Source organism: Sturnira hondurensis, unplaced genomic scaffold, assembly GCF_014824575.4.
Source record: "Sturnira hondurensis isolate 20B ecotype Veracruz unplaced genomic scaffold, ASM1482457v3 Scaffold0022766, whole genome shotgun sequence".
Taxonomy (NCBI): Eukaryota; Metazoa; Chordata; class Mammalia; order Chiroptera; family Phyllostomidae; genus Sturnira; species Sturnira hondurensis.
In genome coordinates, this window is record NW_028095397.1 from 1,551,542 (window position 1) to 1,574,646 (window position 23,105).

Here is a 23,105-nt window from a genome sequence, read left to right on the forward strand (position 1 = left end):
CGCCCAACAAATGCCACCCATTTTCTCAGCCCAGCCGAGGGATTGCTGTGCCGGCCCACCCCGCATCGCTTGCTTTCTTCTCGATTGTCCACAGGGCCTTTGCATCGTTAACCACCTGCCGTCCCAATTACGATCTAGCTGCATCTTTAAAAAGTTCTTCAAATCCCTCTTGGCTGCCATCTCCCCCCACGGAGATGGGGCCCCACAGAACCCCACCAGCCGTCCCCTCGGCCGTCCCGCCGAGCAGCGACACAATGGAGCGAGCCTAATCTTTCTCTGTCCCTCTCTTTCGCCAGGAAGATATGAGTCGCTGAAGTATTTGGTGCTATATATAGTCGGTTGATGTCAGCGGGACGCCGGTCCCCACACAGAGGCTCAGTCCCCAGCTGGAGGCAGAGTGAGGACCATGCCGTCCGAGGCTCCGGGATAAAACCCACCGACCGAGCCCCCCCGTTCTCCGCGGCCGGCCGCCCGCCTCTCCTCCTGACCTCGGGGCCCATCCTGCCGGCGAGCGTGGGCTCAAAGCAAGGTGGGTGTCTTGTTCCCTGGGATGTTTTATTACTCAGTTGTCCCAGGGCGTTCAGAGCCGTGACTCATAAATGGGCATTCTTCGCTTCAAAGGACAGCTGTTTGTGCCGATTTAAAAATGTCACCACTACTCGATCTGGTGTGATGGGTATCATTTCTCCCTTCTCGTGGTTTGCTGGGGTCGGTGTGCTGATGGGAGGGATGCTGGTAACACGGGGGCCGGGAGGACACAAGGCAGGGAAATAAGCTGGGGGAGAGAGCAGGGGCGGGGGTGGCCAGTGTGCTGGGACACAGACACGCCGGATCCCTGGTCACGGTGACGCTGCCCGTCCGCCACACACAGGCTCTGTCTCAGAGCAGAACTCACGCCACAGTCTTTCCGTGGAAAGTGATGATTGATTCTCCATGAGGAACAAAGATGCTCTCTCTCAAAAGGTCGGGTTCCTCGTGCCGCTTCACCCTGGTGTCCTTTCACAGGGGACCGACCGAGAGCTATGCTGTCACACAGCGCCATGGTGAAGCAGAGGAAGCAGCAAGCGTCCGCCATCGCGAAGGAGGCCCACGGACATGGTACCAGTGACGCCCCGGGTGGCATGAATGTACTAACATGTGCCCTTCCTCACGTCGGCGTCCACGGCCGATGACCTTTAAACCCTGGGTCACGGCGGCCCGGAGCTCCAGGGGGTGGGGAGGCCAGTGGCCGAGAATCCCTTTGTAGTCCTCATCTGGAAGCTATTTCCAGACGAACAACTGCTCCGAAGGAATGAAGCCGCCTGACAGCGGGCGTGCGCGGCCGGCAGCCCTCTGCTCGCTTCCTTCTCTCTCTTCTGGGCAGGCCTCTCGCTTGTCTTCCTCGTTCGTCCCACGTGCAAATCTGGGTCTGTGCCCCCTCCTGGTGCAGGGCCCCTCGAAATGCGTTCTAGCATCCTTCCTTTTTTAACAAAATACGTTAAGCTGGAATTCGTATTCATAGTAAACGTCTTTAACCCTGAAACCAGCCATCAAATTTAGTAATTCATTTACCAAGATATTTATTGTGTGGGAATCTGCTTTTATTTATGATTTCTAGGACAATATAAAGTTTTCGTAGCCTCAAAGCCTGTGATTCAAAAAAATTTCCAACATAAATATTGTCCACTCTCTCCTTTTCCTTTAAGTTCTAGCAAAACACCCAGAAAGCGACGCTGTTTACAGCGGCATTCTGGTTGTTACAAAGGAAGTCTGGCGGCGTTCATGGGCCGAGGGCGGCACCGATGTCCAATGGCAGAGAGTGGAACGCCCTTTCACGGGCAGACTTGAGCCACTCCAGAGGTACCCGTGCAGCTCTCGGGGTTCCCCTGTCCCTGCTCCGTGGACCAGGAATTGTCCACCTGAGTGGCATTGAGACCTAGAAATGTGAGACGTGGAGGGGCAGCGGGGACAGGGTAGCTAGCGCAGTGTGGCCAGCCCCCTCCCCTGGAGGAGGTGGAGCAGATGGTCACACGTGCTGTGGTTACCGGGCAACACGGTTACGTGGAGGGGCCTGTGGCTACGTTTTCTGTCTTCTGCGAGACGGACTCAGTGCCCTGGGCCCCAGCCCGCTCCCATGTTCTACGATGTCCACCCAGCTCGGTTTAACGTGGGAATCGTTCTGAATTGGAATTCAGAACTGATTTCCCAGGATCCAGAGTCTCAGAATGCACACTTCTTTAAAATGTATAGAAGTTTCTTGGTATTTGCAGCTTCCGGCAGTTTACTTGAGATTATTTCTATAGTTTTCTTGGCAAAAATCAGATGATCACTTGGGTTTGAGGCTGAATTATTTACCTTAAAACTAGACCGGAGATGAGTTGTTATTTTCTCATTGCATAAAATCGTAGATCAGTCGACCCATCTAATGATTCCCAGTTTAAATCACATGTTGGGTCTTAGTGTTAGTCCAGACACAGAGTTATAAGAGGGAGAGGACTTTTCCTTTTTGTGTACAGCATAACTTTTCTGTTTGTGACATATGACACAAGTCGTATGTCCACGGGGGAAGCCCCTCAACCCTAGAGTCTCAGCCCTGGCGGGTCCCAGCCACTCCAAGTCCCCAGAGGCCCCCGCTCCCTGTCACGGGGAGAGTCCGGGCGTGCGAGAGGAGTCACATGCCCTGCCTTTGTCTGGAGTGAGAGGGCCCCAGATAACACAGGGATCATCGCAGATGCTGCCCGGCTCGCCTCCCGTAACCCAGCTGCTGCCATAAAGTGGCGTAACTCGGTCGCTCTCCCATGTCCCCTGGCACCTTCTGGGGACTGCTCTGTCTGCTCCGGACCCCATGTTTGGGGACCTGGAACTTAGGGCAGTACCATGGTTCTAAGGATGCAGAAAGGAGACCTGGTAGCAGAGAAACCTTCTTGGTACAGCCCTCCCACCCTTCACAGACACACAGGGTGGCACCCTGGGCGACTGGAGATGAGTGTGCAGCTGTTTTAGCAGTCCGTCCTTCGTAAAAATGAACAGAGAGCAATGTTTTTAAGCCCCTTCTTCCCTTGTGCATCAGGAATTTTTAAAATATATCATATTGATTATGCTATTACAGTTGTCTCATCCCCCCCCTTTATTCCCCTCCACCCGCACGCCCCCTTCCACCCATATCCTCCTCACCCCGCGGCCCCCTGTTAGTTCATGTCCATGGGTCATACACATAAGTTCTTTGGCTTCCTCATTTCCTATACTGTTCTTAACCTACCCCTGCCTATTTTCTACCTACCGTTTATGCTACTTATTGTCTGTACAATTTCCCCCCATTCTACTCACGTCCCCTTCCCCTTTGATAACCCTCCTTGAGGTCTCCATTCTCTGATTCTGTTCCTGTTGTAGTTGTTTGCTTAGTTTGTTTTTGTTTCTGTTTTTTTTTAGGTTTGATTATTGATAGTTGTGAGTTTGCTGTAATTTTACTGTTCACATTTTTTATCTTCTTTTTCTTAGATAAATCCCTTTAACATTTTATATAATAAGGGCTTGGTGATGATGAACTCCTTCAACTTAACCTTATCTGGGAAGCACTTTATCTGCCCTTCCATCCTAAATGAAAGCTTTGCTGGATAGAGTAATCTTGGATGTAGGTCCTTGCCTTTCATGACTTTGAACACTTCTTTCCAGCCCCTTCTTGCCTGCAAGATTTCTTTTGAGAAATCAGCTGATAGTCTCATGGGAACTCCTTTGTAGGTAACTGTCTCCTTTTCTCTTGCTGATTTTAAGATTCCTTCTCTTTATTCTTGGCTAATGTAATTGTGACGTGCCTTGGTGTGTTCCTCCTTGGGTCCAACTTCTTTGGGACTCTCTGAGCTTCCTGGACTTCCTGGAAGTCTATTTTCCTTTGCCAGATTAGAGAAGTTCTCCTTTGTTATGTTTTCAAATAAGTTTTCAATTTCTTGTTTTTCCTTTTCTCCTTCTGGCACCCCTATGATTCGAATGTTGGAATATTTAAAGTTGTCCCGGAGGCTTCTAAGCCTCTCCTCATTTTTTTCAATATTTGTCTCTTCATTCTGTTCTGGTTGAATGTTTATTTCTTCCTTCTGCTCCAAACTGTTGATTTGAGTCCCGGTTTCCTTCCTATCACTGTTGGTTCCCTGTACATTTTCCTTCATTTCACTTTTCATAGCCTTCACTTTTTCCCCTATTTTTCGACCATAGTCAGCCATTTCTGTGATCATCCTGATGACCAGTGTTTTGAACTGTGCAACTGATAGGTTGGCTGTCTCTTCATCACTTACTTGCATTTTTTATGGAGCTTTGATCTGTTCTTTCATTTGGGCCTTTTTTTGGTTTGTTTCTTGGCACACCTGTTACGTATAAGGGGCAGAGCCTTAGGTGTTCACCAGGGCGGAGTAACCCATGTGTTGTGTTATGACGTTGTGGGGGGGAGGGGTCCAAGAGGGAACAATGTCTCTTGCTGGGCTCTTTGCCAGCTTTCAGTCCCTTCCCCCACTACCCACAGGCAAATTGGGCCCTTCCGGTGCTGATGCCTGTGTAGGTGGGCTTGTGTACGCTCTAGGACACCGCAACGAACTCTCCTGTGAGGCTGGGAGTGTCTCCTGCTGCCGCATCCCCCACAGGTGTTTTCAATCAGAGGTTTGAGGCTTTATTTCCCCGTGTGAACCCTGGGTTGCTCGGTGTGTCTCCCTCCCCAGTTGATCCTACGGGTTTTGCATTAGGACCACTTATCCCATCTGCAGGAGCAATGGCCTCCAGGAGTTACTAGAGATCCTACCCGTGTAGACTGAGACGCATAAAACTAGATATAAGTGGTAAAAACGTAAACCCCCAGCCCCTACTCACTACACCCCAAACTGTTACTCACTCTGGACCCCCTGTATTTGAGTCAACTCGTGTCCCAGAAGCGCACAAACCACACCCCCGCCTGTACTCAGAGGCATCTGTGCCCCTAGGGTCACCTGCTTCGGCGGGGTCGCCCTCGTTACTACACTGTGGTCGCTGTCAGTGTCAGGAGCCGCGGAGCTGATGGGGGTCAGCGTCCTGTGGCACTATGGTGACCCGAAATCTCTGCGCTTTGCACGGAGGTGTCAGGGCCGTGTTGACACGCCTCAGCGCTCTATCCTAAGACCAGCGGCACCGCCCTAGTCAGTGTGGAGCCCTCTGCAGGGCTGGGGCGGCGGCGCTCCTCCCGAATCTGGGCCTTTCTGCCCGCTCTCGAAGCAGCTTCCTCTCCCTCAGTTGGTCCCCTGAGACTAGACTGGTGAGGGAGAGGGGGAAGGACAGACGGACGACGGCAGAGAAGATGTCAACAGGAGCGTGAACTGAGAAGTGCGGGACCTCCCGGCGCTGCCCCAGCAGCAGTGGGCTGGGCCTGGGGACACAGCGCCTGGAGAAGCAGCAGCGTGAGGCCCCCAGGAGCAGGCAGCAACAGGGCTGCTGGGGCAGGAGGAGAGCCCCGGACACTGGGAGGCCCCACAGCCCCAGAGGCGGCTCCGTCACCCTCGGGTCCTCACCTGGGCCCCGCGGGGCTCGCTTTTCCTTTTTGGTGTGTTTTTGTTTTTTTCCCTCGGGACCGGTGACCGCTCTTCCCCGGGTGTGGAGGAGGAGGACCGAGCAGGCTGTTTCTGTGGCTGCAGCAGGTGGCTCGCGGGGCACTCACAGATGGTGGGGACCCTCGCTGCAGCACGGGGCGCAGGTTGCGCAGCAGGCTCCTGGTCTGAGAGCAGGCGAGCCGGTGGTGCCCCGCGGCTCACTCTCCACCTCCGCGCTACCGGTTTCTTGAGCTCCAGGCCCACGTCCACCGTCAGCGTGTTATTTGAGTCTCTCCCCCAATAACACGGGCAGCAGAGGCACTGACAGAAGCTACCTGAGCTCTTTGAGAAGGACGGGGTATAAAAGGTTGAATTTCAGGAGGAAGATTACGTGAGGACCTTTTACTTGTCCTGTGTAACAAGCACATCCGAATTAATCAAGTCATGAATGTCGAAATAAGGGCACCAGGAAGGCTGTAAGTGCCACAGAGCAAAAGCCGGGGGTGGAAAAATAACCTAATGCTTCGGTGTACAAGTTTGCCAGGTGGTTTTTTTTGTTTGAAACGTCTCATAACCCCACAACAGAGACGTTTCACCCTGAAAAGTGGAGTGCAGTAACACGTCGTGAGCCCATGGGCGCTCTGAGCAGGCTGCAGCCCCTGACCCTCTCACAAGGCCCTCCCAGAAAGCAGCGCAGAGGACCAGGCCAAGGTCCGGTTCACGCCCAAGCTGAAGCTATGGTGTTCTGAGCTGGCCGCCCGCTCCGCCCTCCTCGCGTGGTCTTCTTCACGCCCACGTGCTCCAGGTGTGCATCCAAGGGACAGTGCTGGACCATCCGGTTCGTGTGACTCAACGCACAGGGAACCTCATATCCTAAATGTCTGCAGATTCACACAGTCATCAGATGATAATGTTTTAATTATTAAATATACTAATTCTGGATTATTAATTAGCAGTATCAACTTTTTAATATAGGGGAAATTGTTAGTGCACTTTTAATCAATTGCAGTCTTGGCAGACATTATTCACAATCACAACCTGTACTATTGTCATTTACATAGTGCATTGTATCTTGCAACAACGCGCATTTCACGGATTAGCGTTCAGCCCACAGAGGCCGACTGTTGGGAGGTGCCGAGAAAACCTCGAGGCCTCAGTCAGGCTGCTGAGTGAACCCACGGACCCCCGCAGCCAGCTGGTTTCAGGGACTCCCCTCCAGGGGTCTGCCCGTTCCACTGGAATTGGAGCTGCCAGGCCATCGTGGGAAACCATTCTAAAGCTGTCTTGTCCTTCTACAGGTATTTGTAAGTGGGTATCTTTACAAACTGTGAGGTGAGTCCGCTGAGCTACCTCAACCCGTGACGTTGGCAGGGTCAGAATTTCCGACCAAAAACACAGAACCGCTTGGGCACAGGGAAATCTTTGCAGGCTCAGTGTCAGACCGTCCATCTCTGAAAGCAGCGTGAAAACACAGAAAGTTTCCGCTGACAGGTTTAAGTCATCCGGGCCCCCCAGGAGCCACACTGCAGTTAGGGCCGGAGAGGCGGCTGGTCCCAGCGTCTGTCGGTGGCAGCTGCCCTCCTCCCAGGAAAGCAGACTTCTCACTCGGCTCCTAGTCTGCACCACAGCGCAGCTCCACAGTGTGACAAGTGCAAGGGCGTGTCCCCAAGGATTGAGATATGTGAACTTTTTAGCGTGAGATTTTAAATCCTAATTCAAGTATAAAAACAGTGTACATTTGAGGATGCTCCTGAGGAAGAACATTGGTAAGAATTATTTAATGTTTCTGGTAGGTTAAAAACTGTGTGTTTTTTCATGGAAATTACTTTGATTATGGTTGAGACTCTAAAGCTTTATGTTAACATCCTTTTATAATTAAATACTTATTCAAAGTTAATCACTGATTTCCTTGAAAGAGTGGAAAAATATAATAGATGAAGTTCTATAAAATGATTAAAGAACACGTGGGAAATTCTGGGCCAGGACCCGTGACATCAGTAGGAAAGTATGCCCCGCAATATTATTTTCAATAGATGAGCTAATGCCATAAAGGCCACCTTCGAACACATGAGGTCACGGACGCGTATCCTGGATAAGTTATATCATTTATCAGGCATCCGACCCAGGCACATGGCTAAGACCCTGTGCAGCAGTTGCAGCAAAGGGCCCAGAACAGCTGACCTTGGACTCCACGGGCCCAGCTGACAGCCTCCGTCACTCAGAAAGTTGAAGGGACGAGAGTGCCCATCCGCTAGAGTCTCCCCTCACAGGTGGTCTGAATTCCGCTCTGGCCACATCACAGAGGTTACCGTTGCAAGGGAGGGGGAAGAGAACCTTGGAGAATTTAGTCTATGTCTTTTGTTGTTTGTTTGTGCAAAATATGTTGACTTAGCATACACCATGTCTAGCAGTGTGCTAGTAAATATTTAACGACTGGTTCTTGAGGGTGTGGCATGCCTTGGCTTGCAGAATTTGCTCATTTCTGGGGTGCAAATGACTCTCACCAAGGCCAGTTTCACGCTGCCATGGAGGAGACACTGTGTGCAGACCTGGGAAGAAATGTGCCATTTTAGGACTTTACATAGTTTCCACCAGATATTTTATTATTCTGTTTTTTTATTATTAAGATTAAAGCTGCCGAGAACATTCGTGGGTAGGATTTTGTGTCAACGTACGTTTCGCGTCACTGGGGCAAAGGCCCAGGAATGCTGGTCATTCTATCGAACCTCCTAAATGGTTCTCCAACGCGGCTGCCTCACTTTTCCATTCCAACAGCATTGCAGGAGTGATCAGTTTCCCCACCTGCTCACCAGGCATCAGGTCCGTCACTGTGTCTCCCCTTGGCCACTCTGCCACGTGCAGAGTGACAGCTCGTTGCCCTTTCAAGTCTAATTTGAATAGCGATCTGACTACCTTCTCACTTGTTCCTGGTCATGGCACACCTTTCTCGGTGAAAAGGCTGCTCCTGCCTTCTGCCCGAGCTCTGTTGGATCGTTTGCTTTCCCACCGGTGAGTTTTGCAAGTTCCTCGTACGTTCTAGCCTCTTGTCCAGCCTGGGTTTTGTAAACATTCTTTCCTACTTTGTAGCATGTCTTTCATCCCCTTAGCAGAATCTTTCTCAGAATGAAAGTTGTCGATGTTGATAAAGTCCAATGGATCTGTTCACTCTTCAGTGGATCGTGCTCTTGATGTCCACCAGAACAACACCGTGCCCAGCCCTGGGTCCCGAGGGTACGAGCATGTGACCTTTCTTCTTTAGCCTGTGAAATGGCTGGTGGGCTGTACCAATTAGTTTTGTGGGAGGCCCCATTTGCTCCTGGTGTGGAATTATTTTTGAATTCCGTTTGCTGGTGTGATGCTTCTCTATGCCTGGGGGATGTTGTTCAGTGGCTTTTGTCTGTTGACCTTGTTTGGTTTCGGGGTCAGGGTCGCTCTAGCTTCACAATGAATCGGGACCTCTTCCCTTTTCTTCAACCCTCAGGCAGAGGCTCTCTAGCATTGGCACGAGTTCTTCCTCAAGTGGCAAATTCTCCAGTGAGCCCGTCTAGCCCTGAAGGTTACGTACTTTCCCCGAGACATTTTAAATGTATAAACCCACTGGCCTTGTAGACACAGAGGTAATTAGATTAACTACTTCAGACTGGGCAATGTGTGGTACTCTGCTTTTCAAGGAATTGGTCAAGTTTCCCAAGTTTTCAAATTTGCGTGGACTTATGTGTAGCGTTGTTTGCGGTGGTGCCTTATTGTCCATCTGCTCCGTCTCTAGTGATAGTTTGGTTTGTGCCGGATGTGGGTGATCTGTGTCTTCTACCTTTTCCTGGGTTAGTGGAGCCAGAGAATTGTCCGTTTCTCTGATCTCTTCAAAACCCGACTCCACGTTGGATGGCTCTTCTCTGCTGCCTTTCTGTCTCTAACCCCTGCTCGCTGCCCCATCCCTCCTTTCTGCCGCTGCCTTGCGTTTACCTCTTCCACACTTTGGAGGTAGACCTCAGACCAGGTTTGAGACTCCTCCTCTTTCTGTAGTGCCCGCGTTAGGCGCTGGGAGTGCTCTTCCCACACTGTACGAGCAATGTCCCCTGCGTTTTGATAGGTTCCCTTTTCACTCAGCTCACGGGACTTTTTATTTCCCCGAAGGCTCCCTCGTTGCCCCATTGATAATTTAGAAGTGGCGTCGTTTAGGTTCGGAGGGGTTGGAGATGTTGCTGGTATCTCTCTGACTTCTAGAGTGATTCCGCTATACTTAACGCATGGGAGACACACAGACCGAAACAAAAAAAGTTTGAATGGTGGGATATGTGGACGAACGGAGCCGCTGTTCTTCAGCGCTGCGGGGGCACAGTGAAGGCACGAGCAGCCGTGAGCAGAGGCTTTGGGAAAGGGAGCCATGGAAGCAGCCCTTGCACGGGATTCAGCGGGATCTGTTTCTTCAACACCCACCACCCGCCTTCAGCGAGCGGGGCTCCTGGGCGCTGGGTGCCGCACGCAGAATGCCTAGTGCTTGGGCAGCAGCAGAGAAAGGGGGTGGCCTGGGGGAAAGGGTGGGCCTCCCAGGAACAGGACAGCGCGGAGCGATGCCTAAAAACGTGGGGAACCGCCGGGAGCTCATTAAAGAACTCCACGCAGGGCTGTTCGAAAGCTCGCCATGCACAGAAAGACTGAATTCTACCTCTGGTGATGGCAGCTTGCTTTCACTCACCCTCTGCGCCAGGTGCCATGCAAAGTGCTTTGTACGAAGCATTGTATTGAATCCTCGCTTCAACCCCACAGGCTAGGTCTGACTTCTACAAGCCCCGTTTCAGAGATGAGTACACACATTGAGGTTTGGAAGAAGCAGGCGGCATATCTAGGATCACGTGGTTAGATTGCAGCGGAGCAGCACTCGGCCCAGGGCAGTCTGAGCTGCAGCCCAGCGTCTCAGGCCACACCCCCTCGTCTCAGGCCACACCCCCGCGGGGCAGGCTGCAGGCGTGGGGTGTGGGGAAGCAGCTGAAACGCTCCCTCGTGTTCTCACGCACGTGTGTGTCACTTTCCAGACGTGGATGGCATGGACCTGGGCAAAAAGGTCAGCGTCCCCAGGGACATCATGCTGGAGGAGCTGTCCCATCTCCGCAACCGCGGGGCCCGGCTCTTCAAGATGCGGCAGCGGCGCTCAGACAAGTACACCTTCGAGAACGTCCAGTACCAGTCGAGAGCACAGATCGATGTAGGTACAGCTGGTCTCGGCAGCGGGGTGGACGGCGGCCCTCCTGAACGAGCGCGCGTCCGCAGGTTCCCAAACAGACGCTCCACCTGTGCTCTTTCCACTGCTCCTGTTGGGTGGAGGTTGTTTGGGTTTTTGTTGTGTGTGTGTGTGTGCGCGTTAGAATCATTTTGGTGGGTAAACGGAAGAAATATTCTGTCTGATTGTATCCCTTTTTAGTTCAATGGGGACACTCAGAGTGGGCCCACTGGGCACTTGAAGTGCCCCGTGTGTTCCGCTGGGAGCAGGGGAGGCAGTGGGGGGTGGGGTGCCCCCCAGGCTGTAGACATATCACAGCCAGTGGGGCGTGTGGGATGGAAACGCCACTAGAGCGCAGGGCGCAGCACAGGCACGCGGGAGCGCATCGCTGTCCAAGGCTCTGACAAGGGGCCTGAGCCCTGCGGTCCCCTTGGCCTCCCGGGCTTCGATTCCGTGCTGTGGGGGGAGGTCTGCCCCCGGTCAACCACAGAACCGCAGGGGAGGACAGAGCTCTCTGCTCAAAATGCCCCCAAATGAAACGCTAATAACAAACAAGCAAACTCCCTCCCTGGCGGCCTGTGCCGCTTGCTCAAATGTTAAATATCTTTTTAAAAACCAACAAACAAAAGTGTAGGTGCAGTTGTGGGTGAGGTCTGCTGCTCAGAAACCGGCCAGGTCCAGCCGCGCCTACCGTCTGGGACGGAAATAGTGGAAACAGGAAACGAACATTCTTAAAGGGAGGCGAGGCCCCAGGCTCACCACACAAGCCCGCCTTGGAGCTCTGGTTAGTGAATGAGCCCACTGCACACGCGAAAAGGCAGGAAAGGAAATGGGGGGGAACCCTCAACTGGGGGGGGATAGAGCAGAAGTGTGGTTCAGAACAGTCAAGATTCTCTCCCACAAACCACCGCAGCAGGATAGTCAGCAGAACATCCACATTTCTCAGTTCAGATGAGCCTATGTGTTTAGTAACTAGGGACTTTCTGAAATCCCTGGAAATCTGACATAATATCGGGAGAAGGGAAAGTATACTATAAAAAGTAATTCTGAAATAAGACCAAACGAAATATACTGGGATTCTGAATATGTATTCGTCGTGTCCAAAGAATACCTTTTACTGTATATTTGGCACAAATTACAGAACTCCTCAGGTGAGGCCCTTAATTTATGGCCTGTAATTATGGTAAGTATTTGGGTTTTAGGACAAAAACAGTCTTTTATTCTTACATTTCTACAAAGCCACATATTAAAATATAAAAGTGTACTTCACTATATCACCATATGAGTAAATATAGAAATAAAAAGTGTTAAAAATATTCTCTGCCTGTCTCACAGAAAATTGTCAAAATTGCTCTGTATTTGCTATGATCTTTAGTAAATTTAAAAACTAATTTGACTTTATGCACTTTTTGTATATATTGTAGATTGGCTTTTGGAAAAAAGACGTGTACTTCCCATATATAAATAAAAGAATGCTTTAGTGTGGTCGTACTCGTGGGGACACAACCTGTTACATCTGTTTTCTCTGTTAAGAGGCAAACCGACTGTTTTTCAACTGCTTTATTATTGCTGTGGAATGAATCCTCAGCTCTCATAATAAACAAGTTCACCTAAAACTTAAAGACAAATACCTTTCAGGCATTTTGTTTTGTTGAAATCCCAAATCCTTCCTTCTGTAGGTTTATACCATTTAAAGTGCATTTTTATGACACATGACTGATGTTCAGTCAGATTAAACTTTAAAACAAGGCGTATTAGGGAATCTAATTCAATCCCCACTGTAAATAGAATAGAAATGAGACAGTGGCTTAACCAACCTGCTCCCAGCGAGCTCTGCGTTAGATCAGTGACAGCCTCAGAATCGAGCAGGTCTGCCTCCTAGGGACCCTGTAGTGAAGAGTAAATTGAATGGTCGTCACGAAGCCTGGACACAGCGCCTGGCACACGGTCAGTGGAGAGTGGGCTGTCGTCACAAGTCGGGTCTTAGATCAATTTTCAGGGAGATCTCACTCCACAGCTCAGCCAGTGGCCGTGTAAATGACCCAGGCCCCGGGAAACAAGGAAGCGACCTTGTGCTTGAACCCTGACTGTGTGAGTGGGGGCACATGCATGTCTCTGGTGGCATGTTCAACACTTCTGAGTTTTCACGGAGTTCCCCTCTGGTCAAACACAGTACAGCCTCGCCGTGCAGAACGGGAAGGTGGACGGCAGCCCTGAGGAAGGAGGCTCCCAGCAAGCCCCGTTCACCCCTCCCAACAGCCCGGATCCGAGGAGCCCCCCAAATCCGGAAAGCATCGCACCAGGTAACGCATGCCCTGAGAAACAGAGTAATACAGTCGTTTTTAGAGGTCTGACTCAAGCCACTGGATCCTTCGGTCAATGGCATCCAAAGGACACAGTTTGTCTCTATGTCTGGGGTGGGCAAGGGGAGGCTTATGCTGGTGAGCTCACAAGAACAGGGTTTGTTTCTGTATTATTCTTTATTAATATCTGTGTTTTCCTTATGAGCCTCTGCAGACCTATTTTTGCCCACCCCGTATTTGTGGGTAAACACGAAGTCAATGTTAATATTTAGACCACAAGGAGCCATGCGGAACACGCACAGTGGCCTTCTGTCCGTCCAGACGGCCCGATGCGTTTGTGGGTGCTCGCCCGTTACGGTGAAAATGAGGCTGTCTGGAATTACACTGACATTCCATTTGTAGGAAACGGGCGAGTTTCTGAAGTGCTGCCATATGCACACCTTCCTTCCTTCCATGTAGCTCCACCACGCGCTCATCATGACCCGCATTTTACAAGACAGGAGACAGGTTAACCAGTGACTGGGCGTCAGTATGGACTGACGGAGAGTCAAATCCAGGTCTGGCACCAAGTGAAGACAAACTGGGGGGAATACACAAAAATGAAACGGCTGTGTCAGGGTGGTGGGATTTTAAGAAACATTTGAAAGGGTGGGATTTGCAAACGCCTGGCCCCGGACCAGCTGGGAAAGAGGAACAGGGACAATGGGGCTGTGACAGCGGCTGTGACAGTGGGGTTATGTAAACTGCCCAGGGCACAGACAGGGCAGGCAGCCGGTTTCCTGAGTGGACAGGCATGGCCACATGGACGCGGCCGTCTCCAGCTGGAGCACATGGAACAAGTCGGGGGCACCAAGGGGCAACAACTCCAGGTGGATCCACAGTTCCGGGGCAGAAACTGCAAGAGGGGGCTGTCGGGAGGCAGGCGGACGAGTGGGGGGACATGCCCCTGCTGAGTTAGCTATGTTTGTATCCTAGGGACGTGAGTGACAGGTCCAGTTTTGTGGCCCCGGGAGCGGGGGGAGTGGCAGAGGAGAGAGCTAAGCAATGGGTGTGAAGTTTCCTGGGAAAGGGGGGATGGGCAGGGCCGACCCAGGGGGTCGTGTGGGGCATGCAGTGGACAGAGGGAGTCCCCAGAGCAAAGTGTCCCCGACTCCCTTTGCAAACCACTTGTGTAGGATTCGTAAGCCTGCCTGAGACCCAGGGGCCGGGTGTCTGGAGGGGAAAGTCCTCAGCATCTGGACGTCTAACAGTGTTTTGGGGGGGACCCCAGCGGTGCGGAGACACGGCGTCTGAGCGCACTGTTCTAGAACCCTTGGGAAGGCTGGCTGGTGCACTGCTCGGCGAACTGGTGTGGGGGTGCGGGGGAGTTGGGGTACTGCTCCTGTCTCGGGCATGGCTGAGGTGACCCCCTAGGGGAAGGGCAGGTGTATCAGAGGTCCAGACAGGCCGTCCAGGGTATGGGCCTGTTCGCCTGGACGCATGTGGCAGGTGCTGGAGTCCAAGGGCCTAGGGACCGAAATCAGAACCCGGAACCACCGATGTGCAGGTTGCCCTGGGAGTCGGGAGCAGGAATAGAATTTTCTGGCAGAATGTACAGTCTGAAAAAAGGGCTTTGAGTGACACTGGTGTCCGAGAGGCACGCCTTGCACAGGGGACCGAGGTACACACTGGCAGCACTCGGAAGGAAGTGGAATTACTGCCCCAAGAACTGCCCAGAATGGATTTTCATGGGTAAAGAAAGGACAGGCATGGCTTGACCAAGGGATACAGAAACCATTTCCGAGCCGGGAGCGAGCCCAGGAAAATTGAGGGCAGGGTGTCCCAGAGGGGAGGTCTGGGTGCGGGGCGCAGCTCCGGGCGGAGAGACTCAGGAAGGACACCGTGGGTGGGGTGGTCGCAGGAGGGTGAGCTCAGGGCTGGGCCTGGAGGGCTGGGCGTGTGCCCCCCGCAGTGTGTGTGAAGACAGTTCTCAGTGATGCCAGGATGTTTAAACGGCACTTACAGGAAGTGCCAGCGCTTGTGCAGGAGGCGCGGGAGGCGGGGAGACCAGATGCAGAAGAGTCAGGAAAGAAGTCTTCCAGAACCGAGGAAGGAGGGGACGCAGCCATCAGGGACTGAGAAGACCAGGGCCTGACTACGCGGGTGGACACACACACTTCGCCAGCTCACAGATGGACCCAAATGTCACTGCTGACAAATCAGCTCCAGGACGAGGGAGATTTTGTCTCCATTGCTGTTCCCCAAGAGCCCAGCCCACCGGAGACACTCAGTGTATATTTTCAAGTTAATTCATTAATTGTGACCTCTAAAGGCTTGTGCCAATTAATGTAAGGGGCCCAGTTATTTAACATTAAATGAATAGTCGCACTGAGCAAATATATACTAAGATAAAAGGTTTCTTCTGAAAATTCCTTCAAAGGGGCTTAAACATGTCTAACACTTCCAGACTTCTCATTTGGAGAAGTCATGAAAACTATGTGTTCTTTATAAATGTATTTCGCATGAAAATGAAACAGGGTGGAATGCCAGGTGGAGTCTGGTGGCTCCCGGTTGCTCTGTGTTTACTTATCCTTGCCACGTTTTTCCGAAGGATATTCTGGGCCACTGAAGGAGATTCCTCCTGAGAGATTCAACACCACAGCTGTTCCCAAGTACTACCAGTCGCCCTGGGAGCAGGCCATCGGCAGCGACCCCGAGCTTTTGGAGGCTTTGCACCCTAAACTGTTCAAGCCCGAAGGAAAGGCGGAACTGCCTGATTACAGGAGCTTTAACAGGTAATTCGGTTGTCCTGGGCGGCAGGGTTGGCTGGCGCCGCCCCGGTTGTCCAGTCACGGTCCAAAACGCTGACCCCTCCGATGGGAAACCCCAGAGCCTGGGGTTTGCCGGGAGGTGGGGGCCAAACAGCCCCAGCTTCTAGTTGGGGGCGCTAAGGCTCTGTCACTGGAATCAAGGCAAACGAGTGATCAATCATGAAATAAATGCCGGTGCCCATCAGCACAGCTGTGGGTCAGGTCAGGTCCCTTCTCTAAGTCGAGATGCTTGTCTTCGGGCAAAAGTAACCCTCTCTGCAGGAGAGGTGACGCGCTCAGAGGCTACAGTCATCGCTCCCGTGTCTGCCTGTCAGCTTAAAATCCCCGGCACACTACAAGACAGAGGCAGACAACTAACAATGAAGAGAAAAGTGGTAAGCAAAAGAAGTCAGCATGCGAAAGACCCAACTACTGGAATGGGAGGCACTGACTTCAAATTAACTATGAGAAGGACGTTCGAGAGAAGACACGACAAGATGGAGAATTCCAGCAGATTGGGAATGTGTTTTGAAAGAGTTGAATGGAAATTCTACACCCATCGGAAATACAGCAACTGAAATTAGGAAGTCAAAGTATGAAGTCCCTGGACCCATATAAAATTTACCAGAAACACAAAGAACAGAGAAATGCTAAAATATACCAAGGAAATGTAATCAGCACCGGTCAGTCTTGCAGGGGAACCACAGGAAACACAGACCCAGTGTCTTCAAAAAGCCAAATGTGAGGAAGGCACCAAGGCATGTCTGTGGCACAGCAGAGATTTGAAAGACGTCATTTTGAAAGGCAGGCAAAACCGCACCATTGTGTTCAGAGACGCACACTCGGGTTATTGACACAGATGGAAGGTTTTAAAATATCTTATAGGTGGATATTATCATGAACCCCAAATGTGGACCACTGCCCTGGCAGGAGCGGGTGGTGATGAGGCAGGGTGCCTCCGGGCAGTGGGGGTGGGGGGTCCAGCACACGGCGGGGGCGGGGGGCCGTCAGACTGTTGGCTTTGGAATAAGCTATGAAACAGGCTTGGGAGGTTTTCTGTGCTTGTGTCACAGTTTACAGTAGGAATGTTTTTAAAAATTAAATAAGTAGAGTTCATGGCAGGTGAAACACAGATGAAGAGCAGGCACTATTCAAACTGCAACACAGGGAAAAATGGTTCACGGGTGGGGGGATGGGAGACACACTTGGAACAATGAAAACACCAGTGTGTGGGTGTGATTCGTGTCTCGGGGGGGGGGGGGGGCTAAGCAAGAGTGAGGCAGAAGCAATATGTCAGGAATCAGCGGCCCAGAACTTTACAAAACTGACAGAAGACATCAACCTCGGACTGAAGGAGCGCCCCGCGACTCGGTCAGCCGTGCAGAGGCACAGACCTCCCCGCCCGCGGAGCACAGACGTGCGTGGGCTCCTCCCGAGTCTGGAACTGGACAACCAGCAGCCTGTGCGTCCTGACCAGTGAGAACATTCTGTCTGGCGAAAGTGCAAAGGGAAACAAGCCCGCATGTCTTCACACGAGCAAGTTGTTCAGTAAACACGGCTGTACGTACAGAAACGGAAACATACAGCCGTCCTTATTCACAAATAACGTGATGTCCTCAAGAAGTTCGGTGAGTAGGGGCAACATGATCATCCATTACAAGGTCAAAGTGAAGATTAATGGTGTGTTTCTATACCAGCCACAAATAATTAGAACGTAAATAACGTTCATCAACTTTTACCTTTTGATACATATATTTTTAAAATGCATCTTACACTTCAATAAACTTTCACTTAAAAAATCACAAAGGCAAGATAATTTCAATGGTTGTCTGGGTCTTTATAAATTAGATGTGATGAAAAGTCATTCTCTGAATGAAAAAAAAACCAAATGAAAGCAACAGAGAGAAATAGTTTCCAAATATTCCCCAAGTCCTTTGCAAAGAGTAAAATATTATTATTGGTGGCCATGCATTATTACACATAGTTATTAGATATTGTTAATGAGGCCTAAAGGTGAGAGGCAGTCTGCTAGCATTTAGCAGGGTAGTTAGCAGGTGAGAAATGGCTCCCCGGTCTAATCATGCTGTTAAAATAGCCCCTAGTTAACACAGCTACGTAGTCTTGTACCCGTTTGGAAGGCACTATTTAACTAATACTGTATGAAACCCACGCAACATGGGAGGAGTAGTGAGCTGGGGGCCCGGCTTCCAGTTTCGAAAAGCCGTTGGACTCTGCCGCGTAACCTCCTATCGATTTCCTCATCGGTAAAATGAATTCTATGATTTTGTGATTGAGCACCTGTAAATATATTACATACCTTAGGTGTTTCGTTGAATAACTTATTTTAAATTCGACAATCATTTATAACATTCTGTGCCTTACAGAATAATCAGTAACTAGTAGGGGAGTGTTATTAAGTCCAGCAGTATTAATTAATATACAGGCAAACCCATTTCTGATCAATCTAAATAAGCAAAAAGCATCTGTTAACTGGGAGCCTCAGTGAAACAGGCTTCCAGCCCGCTCCGCAGACGACCCCCTGTGAAATCGTGTCCAGTCAGAGCCATGGTTGAAGAATGTCTGTACGAGCCACAGGACGCTCAGTTACCGTTTGGTAGGCTGTTCTAAATCCTTCCCTGGATATTTTTGCTTCAGTATCTCTGAATAAAACTTGGAACTGTTTTCAGAGCTGGTCAATACCCTACCAGTGGTCTCACTTTGAACGTTTAACATCTCAAAGTAAAGAAATGGACTTTCTTTACTTTGTGTGCTGAGGGCAATAAAAATTCAAACAAACAGGATACAGCCTCCACGGTGCCAAAGAAAAGAAAGCCCTGCTTTTCAAAGAGCGAGTTCCCACTGGGTTGGAGGCAGGAGGCAGGAGGCAGGAGGCAGGAGACCGGCTGGGGGAACGGAAGGGAATGTTTTCATTACAAGAGAAGAAAATGACCCGCAAACGGGGAGGGAAAACAACACAGAACTGGATGAAAAGGGGAAAAGTAATACCCTTATTACCAAACCCAAACACTGGACTTCAGTGGCTAAGGAACATTCTTTTTTGATTTAGTGCCGGAAAAAAATACATGGATTAGTAAAATTTGTTTCTGGAACTCGTAAACATGAAATGAATTGACCAGATGCAGCCCAAATCTAGAAAGGAAGTGCAGGTTTTCACTTGTTTATGGAGTCAGATTTAAGTCCTAAAGACTCTTAAATTCATTACATTGAATGAGCAGGGGTGGGATATTGAATAAGCTGGTGGCTTCCGGAATGTGACAGCAACAAGGTGTGACATCATTCAGACAAGGCCCAAGTGGGCTGTCAGTGCCAAACACTTGGCACTGGAAAGCAGCCTCAGAGGGCCCACCACCCGTGGAGAAGGGGTCCTGATGGTGTGGCACAGGTGTCCTGGGGAGGCAGGCCTCCGGGGTGTTGGCAGGCCTCCAGGGTGTTTGCAGGCCTCGGTTTAAGTCCTGGTTCTACAGCTGAGTGAGTGGGTGGTTTTGAGCAAGACATTTAGCAGATTTGTGCCTCAGCTTCATGTAGCACATGGGGTTGTTAATGGATCCAACTCACAAGGTTGTGAGGATTTAGGGAGACAAGCCTGTAAATGCTCAGTGCCCAACGTGTGGGCCCCACGGACCAGCTCAGGCGTCTCTCGGGAACTGGTCAGGGTTATAGAGTCTCTGGACATGCCCTAGACTCCATCAGCATCCGCACTGTCACCCGGGCCCAAGGCGCCTCCTGGCCCAGTACCGTTTCGGAAGCACGTCGGTCAGGGTCTGGTGCCCGGTGCCCAGTCCCTGGCTGTCAGCTCTCATTGCCATCTTCACCTGCTGAAGCTTAAGGATCATGGAGCATCTGTATAATAATCCGGTGCTTGGTTGAATGCTCAGACGAATGACTGACCAACTAAGCCCCTCCGTGAGCCCTGAATGAGACAGGAAACAACGGGTGCTGCAGGAATCTGGCCAGGAAAGGGAGGAGGCTGGGAGAGGCGCTGGGGTGGGGGGCAGGAACTTACAGGCTGCAGGGGGTGTGCAGGCAGGGAAGGGGCAGCTTCCCTGAGCAAAGCCCCAAAGGCAAGACATGTCTGTGACAGTCTCCAGGGACAGGGGCTAGATTAGTTGTGTCCCAAACCGAGAGTACACCCAAAGGGACCTGACACCCATTAGTTGCCAGTATCTGTTGTGAAGCCACAGTCCTTGAACAGAGACGCTTGTCTGGGGGTCAAAAGCGAAAGGTCGCATGGAGCACAGAACCTAAGATGCCCATCAGTGATGATGCATTAGGCTGTTTTCTGTTTTCCAGTGAATAAACTTGAAAACCAATGTATTCTTTTCCTTTCCACTCCCCACAGAGTTGCCACCCCATTTGGAGGTTTTGAAAAAGCATCCAAAATGGTGAAATTTAAGGTTCCAGATTTCGAGCTACTACTTCTAACGGATTCCAGGTTCATGGCCTTTGCAAACCCTCTTTCTGGCAGACGGTCCTTTAACAGGACTCCTAAGGGGTGGATGTCAGAAAACATCCCCATAGTGATCACCACCGAGCCTGCAGAGGACGCCGCCGTGCCGGAATCCGAAGACCTGTGACCGGAAGGAAGTCCTCGTGCCCCCGGAGCCCCGATGTTGCCGTTCCATTGTTCTACTTCCCACACTCTTCATCAGTAGCGATAATTTGATAGAAATCTAGCAGTTTCCCTTTGGCAGCATTTAATTTCCACCGCAGATCCAATACTAATAAATCACCCATAACTCTGTTGTGCAAGCTTTGAACCCCCTTCTCTCGGTGGCCCCTTTGGTGGTCCCCTGCCCTGACAACGTGGTCTTCTCACTGACGCAGCCCAGAGCAGACAGCAGAGGTTCTGGTCCCTCTCCTTGCACCGACCTAGTCCCAGATAAGCCTTTCAAAGTGAGTCTGGGATCAAAACACAGCGGAGAGACGTAGGCACACTCCACGCTTTATCTGAGGAATGAAAGTCATGGGTGATGACGCACGACCATTATCGGTGGAAAAGGGTTGGCTGGGCCGGGTCCTTCCTGGTGGCCAGGACACAGTAGCGCGCCTGGGTGAAGCATTGTCGTCAGGCATTCTTCCAGATTCCAGAGGGCTTGCTCTTCTTCCACGCGCTGTGAACCACAGGGCAATCACCCCAGACACTCTCCAGGTCCGGCTGCATCACTCTCCTCACTTGACATTCAGTCAAGGAGACCGAGGCGATGACCCAAGGAACATCCTGCCTCCTCGTTTTAAAGGCCAAGGTTACTGAGGTTCAAGTTCCTCACACCCCAGTGCTGTGTGCTGTTGAGGGTCAACTTTCCGCATACACTTTTACAAGAGTAAAGACAAATAAAATACACACTAATACACATACAAATGAACATACGTATACGAGAGAGGGGGAGAGAACCTTGAACTGGCCGCTGTCTTGGCCTGATCGTTAGAGTCTGCTCGAACCCTGAAGCATTAGGGAGCGCGTGCTGCCACCAACAAAGCCACGAAATGACAGCATCTGAGAGTAATGCCCCACACACCTCCTGCGAAAGGTGTCAATGTATTGGTGTAGAAGACTCAGACTAATATGAGTCTTCTAATATGACGGATGTATCTTCCAACGTGACTGAGGAAGTACGTAACAGAGAATGGGTCACACAGTGAGTACCAGGTCTTCCCATCTGAACTCAGGGTTCTGCGATAGACGTTTCAACAGGGAAGAAGTGTCCCATCCACAGAAAAAACCATCGACCAGATGACGTCCGGGGGACGGGGCAGAGCGCGGACAGGAGAGGGAGGAAGCGCCGCGGGGGGTGCCACCCATTTACCGGAACCTGCACACAGTGTTGGAATCAGTGGGCAACTTGGTCCTCCTAGACTTGTAAGTAGAGAAATGAAAGCTTTTTTCCCTTGTGAAAAGTGCAATCCCTAGAAAGTAATCATATCAATGATTTGTATCTATACATATTATCACTGAAGATAATTGGCATAATTTAAGACATAACTGTATGTTATATTACTTTATTTATGTTTTAGTGTTCACCTGTTTTAAAACCACAATGTTGGCGCCTTTGATCCACACTCGATACGAGGTTGGCATCATGCCATTTTGGGTTCATTTTCATCCGATAGAAATCAAGATTACTCATACTCTGTTGTGCATTTTGCTGAAATGGCTTAGTTTTTATTGGAAGTTTAAAATGAGTTACTTTTTTCTTTAACCTGGCATTTTCTTTCATGGCTTTAACTGCCTCCAAATGGGTTGCATTCAGCCAGCCCCTGAAAGGGCAGCAATTAGACAAGTCAGCAGTAGAAGAGGGGGCTCCCCAGCAACAGAGAGTGGGATTTAAAAAGGCAGAGGCCGAGTACCTTTTTTTAAAGGTTGGGTAAAAAATGATGGCATAGCCCTCTATTGTATTTCTTCCTTTCCTGGAACCGTCTAGAAATTCGAGCTCAGCTGTCTGACACCTTTAGAAATGCCAAAATTTCACACTCCAGTTGCTGTACTATTAAGAACTCAAAAGGAATTTTACTGGGCTTTCCACTGACCTGAAAAGCGGCCGCATCTTTCAGAGCCTGAAGAAAGACAATCGTCCATCTAGCGCAGCAGGAAGACTGCCATTTCCCCCGCCCCCTGCTTCATAAAGGCCATTTGATGTATATTTTAATGTTATTTTATTTTGAAAATTATTCTGTGAGGGAGGTATTATACACAACCTCCATTTCATCTAAAAAAACTGAGCCCCAGACAACTAAGGTGACTTGCCCGATTCTGGCTCAAAATGGGAAGACTTTGACAAGTCTTTAACATCTATCAGCAGTCACGTTCATTACTTCTCATTTAGAGTAAAACTCAGCCTGGAACTATGTTATTACATCGGGACAGACAGACAAACCAACCAACCAACCCCTCCATTATCTTAACTGGGCCAACCCAGGGGTACACTGAGGCAGTTTAGACTCGCCCTGCAAAGCGGTGCAGGGTCTCCCCTCACGGGAAACTGCTCTCAGACCGCGGTCATCGTGCCTGGAGCCCGACACACCACGCGCACGTTTCCTTAGGGCGTTCGCGTTGGAGAGGCACAGCCTCGCACTGGGGGGGGGGGGGCGGGGGCAGCCGCTGGTCTGCGCCATGCACCGTGGGGGCGTCGCCAGGGGGACAGCATGCCTACACCTCCTCTAGACGCAGGTGTCCCGGGCTCTCCCGCTCCAGGGGGGCCTCTTCCCACGTCTGTTAGATCGTCCAACAGAGGTTGGGGTGTGAAACTAATGTCCTGGT

At 50.8% G+C, this 23,105-nt stretch overlaps 1 protein-coding gene across 1 annotated transcript; it reads left to right on the forward strand.

Moving 5' to 3' along the window:
- The first annotated feature begins 302 nt into the window (after positions 1–302).
- MYOZ2 (myozenin 2) lies at positions 303–21,886 on the forward strand. Its single transcript, XM_037036316.1, has 6 exons — positions 303–529; positions 1,006–1,098; positions 10,553–10,722; positions 12,911–13,040; positions 15,631–15,814; positions 20,190–21,886. Exons 1-6 carry the CDS (start codon positions 343–345, stop codon positions 20,422–20,424), a joined length of 999 nt encoding a protein of 332 aa, XP_036892211.1. The 5' UTR covers positions 303–342; the 3' UTR covers positions 20,425–21,886.
- Positions 21,887–23,105: the final 1,219 nt, after the last annotated feature.

Bases quoted from the DNA above. Each gene is read 5' to 3' on its own strand.
- MYOZ2 (XM_037036316.1), top strand. From the start codon at position 343: ATGTCAGCGGGACGCCGGTCCCCACACAGAGGCTCAGTCCCCAGCTGG. The intron at 1,099-10,552 runs GTACCAGTGACG...GTCACTTTCCAG, and splicing joins GAAGGAGGCCCACGGACATG to ACGTGGATGGCATGGACCTG. The intron at 15,815-20,189 runs GTAATTCGGTTG...CACTCCCCACAG, and splicing joins GATTACAGGAGCTTTAACAG to AGTTGCCACCCCATTTGGAG.